General features: G+C 32.4%; 2 protein-coding genes across 2 annotated transcripts in view; both read left to right on the top strand.

Annotated features, from left to right (window-relative positions):
- LOC119829366 (histone-lysine N-methyltransferase, H3 lysine-79 specific) overlaps positions 1-1,241 on the top strand; it is a 19,472-nt gene extending 18,231 nt beyond the window's left edge. The window contains exon 17 of the mRNA XM_038351836.1: positions 1,201-1,241. Coding sequence (XP_038207764.1) covers positions 1,201-1,241 — 41 coding nt within the window. The remainder of the gene's footprint in view (positions 1-1,200) is intronic.
- Positions 1,242-3,603: 2,362 nt separating this feature from the next.
- LOC119829365 overlaps positions 3,604-5,181 on the top strand; it is a 3,736-nt gene continuing 2,158 nt past the window's right edge. Inside the window, exons 1-4 of the mRNA XM_038351835.1 lie at positions 3,604-4,258; positions 4,343-4,514; positions 4,585-4,732; positions 4,809-5,180. Coding sequence (XP_038207763.1) covers positions 4,153-4,258; positions 4,343-4,514; positions 4,585-4,732; positions 4,809-5,180 — 798 coding nt within the window. The 5' untranslated portion in view covers positions 3,604-4,152. The remainder of the gene's footprint in view (positions 4,259-4,342; positions 4,515-4,584; positions 4,733-4,808; position 5,181) is intronic.

The following is a 5,181-nucleotide window of genomic DNA, read 5'->3' as shown; positions in this document are numbered from 1 at the left end:
GCCCGCGCCCCCCGCGCCCTCCCCGTCGGCGCCCTCGCCCCCTGCGCCCTCGCCGCCGGCGCCCTCGCCGCCCGCGCCTTCGCCGCCCACGCACCACTTCAAGAAGCGTTTCTTCCGCCGCGAGCGCTGGAACACTTGGGCCAGCACGCCGCCGCCCGCCGTGGAGTGGGAGCGCCCGCCCATGTGACGCTCGAGCACGTAGCGCCGCCGCGACACGGCCTCAGCGTAATCGGTACACACTGCCCGCTAGGAAGCGCCCGTCTCGCCCCCGCGATCGATACGCTTCCCGCATATTGACTATCGATTTTATTTGTTATTTTTTTTTTCGAATATATAATGTAATTATGTATATTATTGAGTTTATTTTACGTTTAAGAAATGTAATTATTTAATGTTAGTTTCTATGTCGTTTTCCGGAACGCAGCGAACGATCGCGCAGCGGCGAAATGTATTTCATGTGTTCATTTAGCTTTTAGAATTCGAAATACACGATTCGGTGATTGTGCAACGGTTCGTTTTTACTCCGGTTTAGATGGATGTTTGTTGTTTTGTGTTTCGTTTTTGATGTTATGGTGAGCTCTGTCTGAATAATGTGAATCATTTCTTTGAGGAAGTCTTATATAATTAGATAATTGTATCTTTAATAAACTTGTAAATACCACAGATGAATGTAATGATAGTATGGATAGAAGGTTTATATGTAATTCGATTAATTATTATAATATATGCTTTAAAGAAGCTCCATGTACTGCCGTTTACATAGCCGCTGCCTTATGGTACATACTCGACATGAATCTGTACAATAATCATTCACTATAACAATGGTCTAGAAGAATACATTATGATAATCATGTTGAACACGACTTATAGTCTAAATGTAGCCATAATAATGTTCAATAAAATGTGATACTATATCAATTTTTAAGAAAAAGTTTAAAAAAAACTTTATTTTCATATCCAACGAAACATGGAATGCTAAACTTGGGCTTGTAATCTAACAATAGAAGCATATGGTATTAAAACAGATGAAAGCAAGTCTATATATCTCACTAATAAAATTTCACCTGATATTAAGATGACTCAGATATACTGTGTAGTAGTGTATGAAATGACTTAATCAGTACAAGCTTGAATAAATGTAAATAACATTTAAATTTTGTATTGGAAATATTATTTGACTGATTTTACTATATTTTACAGGCGCAATGTCTTGGTCGTGCCAAAAATTTAACAAGTTGTAAATAGACACGTGATTGTAACATAAAATTAGGTAAAAGCACTTAGGTAAGTGGTTCTATTTCAAAATGCAGGTAAACAATCATGATATAATTTTTTACTGAATAAATGCAGTTATTGGCATAGTGTTATAAATAGCCTTATATATAGTTCCTTTTATTCATACAAGGGACATTATTTTTTTTTTTACACTTTCAATTGTATATAGATATGCATTTTGTATTGAAATAAAATGCATTATTAGTCAATAATTCGTAGTTTTCGCTAGGAACAGGGTCAGATTAGATTGAAATATGAAATCCCACATTTGTATACTACAAATACCACGTCGAGTTCCATAAGTATAAATTGCATAACAGCTAATCCGGAATGTAATAATATTTAATGAATGTCGCTCACGAAAATATCCGCCTTTTAGACGTAAGGCTTACATTTTATAAGGTCTAAATGGATTTCTTAGAACGTTTTTGTGATTATTAAGACAAAATCATGAAGTGCTATTTTATATCATTTAAAGTTACCGGTTAAAATTTTCAAAATTATGCTAAAAAAATCACATATTATTATACTTCAAAATTCTAAGCATTTTTGTCTTTGACTCTAGTAAGGCCTCCTTTTCTTAAACATTGTATTTTCTCCTTTTCAATTTCCTTTTAGGACTGTTTTAAGAGGAATGAGCATTTTAAAACCATTAATTTTTTTTAATAAATATTATAGAATAATTCGCTAGTAAACTGGGCAATGATCAGAATCCATTACAGAATAAAATGCTCATAACCTCATAATATTCTTTTCCATGTCATGTCAACATTAGTGTTAAAATGTACTCGAATCAAGGTGATATTTGAGATCATTGTTAAAAGAAAGAGATACTTATTGATAAATGCTTACAATACATAAATGACATTTTAACTTCGGACAATGTAAATTTAAATGAACAAACATTAATCAAATTTTGAATAGTATCACGTCGTTTGTGTATTTTAAACATTGGAGTGCACTGGCTTGATTGTGCCTGATACTCACCAATGCCGCTCCAAACCTCAAAATTATGTATTGGTATAAGATGTGTGTAAGTTGAATTAAAAATTGGTTCGAAAATACCATAAGTAAGGTAGTATAATATTGGCATACGATGTAGCTTGACCAGATCTCGAAGAGTGATTACATTATTCAGTTTGACTAACTTTATTTTTATTTGGGGAAAATGAGCTAATCAGTGTGACATTAGTGTCTAAAATAGTACAAATGAGAAGACTTATTGTCGTAAGCCTCGGACTATTCATCAATTGCAAAATGCTAGGTTTGAGATGTATCCCTGTGTACTAGTTTTATTTTGTACTAAAAGTTAAAATAAATGAGTAATAATAAATGTTTCTTTTATTTATAATGATACACCAAGTATATAGGTAATTTTTTTCCAATTTCAATGAATATGAATGGATAAGATACTAGTGCAATTTATAAAGTATCTTCATTCTGCATTCTTCGACAAAGTGATTAATTTATATATTTCTACATTCTATGTCTTTAGGTCAGTATTGGTATATATGTTTTACTTTTATATTATTCATTTGATTTTTTTTATTAGCAGTTATAAATAATTTATCACTGGGCTCTGGCGCATGCGTTCCGTTTTCCGTTCCGTTTTGAATGCGTCAATAAAACAAATAATTTAAATGCAAACTGCTCTCAAATCGTATAATACCTAGTTATTTCACGTAAAAACTGAATAATTACTAATTAGTAAGTTACTGGCCACCACTAGTATGAACATTTGAAAAATAAGAAAATTCTTATGAACTCTTACTCACATACTACCACAATACTATTTGTTGTGAACATTTTTTGATAAAAATGAAATATATATTTTTTTCAAATACCCCATCGACTCTTAACGATTATAGCCAAAAAGTCTGGTAACGCAGTCGCAACTCGCTTATTGTCAACGCTTTACAACGTAATATTCCCCTAATATTATACTATTCTTTGGTAATATTATTATAGCTGTAATCCTCACTCGGTGTCAAAATGACGACGTAAAGAATTTCGGAAGAAAAGTATTATAACTTCATATCCAAACCTAATCATTCCGTCATAACCTAATTTGATTGAAATCTTTCAGTTGTTCACCTCCAATTTCACGCGAACGAAGTCGCGGGAACCAGCTAGTATTATAATAATTTCACGTACTGGTACTACATTCTAAAGACAGATAATGCGTTTAGGATCATTATCCTCTTCTACTTATCTTTTTATTTTTTTAACATTGGTTGTATTGGGGAGGTATAAAATATCTGCATTGGCATACTGCTTACTCTGTCGTAATAGCTTATGCCTTATGAACATCTTTAGAATGAAAAAAATATATGACATTGACACATACAGTGAGCAATGACCGTAAATGTATAGTCACTAGGTATCTAGTGTTTACTATTTTAATTTTGTATTTGATAGTTAGAAATAGGAAGGGATTTTGTTTAATTGCGTAATTTATGAGTGATTATTATTAAATTTAAATAGTAGTAGTGTGTGCTTTAATACCTTAATTTTTCTCGAAATGTGGATCCTCTCTTCAAATACGTCACGAATCACGGTAGACAAGAAGAATACCATAAGATATTCGAGCATTATATGTATGACATCGAAATGAATATGACGGTCACTGAATTCGACTCTTATTAATTATATTGTAAATTGTTATACGTCATTATAGGACAAAGTGCTTGAATGAAACATAATTAAATAAAACTGAATTGGTCTTCAAAGATATTCAATTGAGATAACAAGAACAGTCGAATTACTCATAAACATTTTATTAGCAGAGTCCCCCCTACAGGGTGGTATTATTAACAAAGAGACGAAGAAGGAGACATTTAGACGTTTTGGAGACAAGTCTCACAATAAACTGCACTAATGAAATGCAATCTTAAAGAACTCGCTCTTTTGAGCGATAAACCTTGTATTATGGAAGGGAGATTAAATTATAAAAAAATTTCGGGAAATTATCGTAATCAGACAGGTGACAATATAATATTTATATACAATTTTTTTTTGTTGTGTAGTGTTACATATTATTTATTCCTTGTTTTAATATTATTTTTAGCATACAAAGAAAGATGGTTTAGATTAATTAACAACTACTTATTTTATTTTAAAATAAGTGAAATGGGTAACTTTGATACTAAAACACCAGCTGGAGTTTTTGTCATGGAAAACTCATCGATTCAAATGGAACATGGACATCACATATCATTTTCATTTTCTATTTCTTTCATGTAAGTGTTAATTAATATTAATTGGTAATTTTAGAGTGTAAAATCAATAATAAAGCTTTATATTCTGTAGTGATGAACCAGACAAACGTCACATTTTTGCTGCTCGAAGTGAAGATAATGTGGTGCAATGGGTATTGAAGTTAAGACAGTGTTCATATGAGTACTTACGTAATCAGTTGCATACTCTTCAGTCAAAAATTTACTCTATTACTGGGAAGGTAATAATATTATACTCATGAAAAAAAAAAATATATATTTAATTCTTAATTCAAAAAATATCCTCTTCATTTTCAGGATCCACTACTTCTTGTACCACGGAATGACGGTGCATGTTTGTGGGCACCATCGGTACCATTCTCTACAGTACCAGCTTGCACAGTAAACACTAGCTCTTTCAGCTGTCATCTTCATACTAATGGTGCATTTACTCTAGAAAGGAGCAAATCAGATGTTCAGGCTCATAGACATTTAAGATCTGAATATCAAAACAATGCAATATTTTATACTAACAATGATGTAGATATAAAGCCAAAGATAGATAGCCAAGGGATGTTTTGTTCTTTGGAAAAGAGCAAAACGTCTATTTTAACAGCTAGCTTAAATCCCATTGACATATCAATTTTTGATAACAGACCTCTATACTCAAGGACTGCACCTAGTCCCCCAG

The sequence above is a fragment of the Zerene cesonia genome, chromosome 10 (assembly GCF_012273895.1).
Source record: "Zerene cesonia ecotype Mississippi chromosome 10, Zerene_cesonia_1.1, whole genome shotgun sequence".
NCBI lineage: Eukaryota > Metazoa > Arthropoda > Insecta > Lepidoptera > Pieridae > Zerene > Zerene cesonia.
Note: the sequence above shows the minus strand (reverse complement) of the source record. Positions and strands in the feature narration are given on the sequence as shown.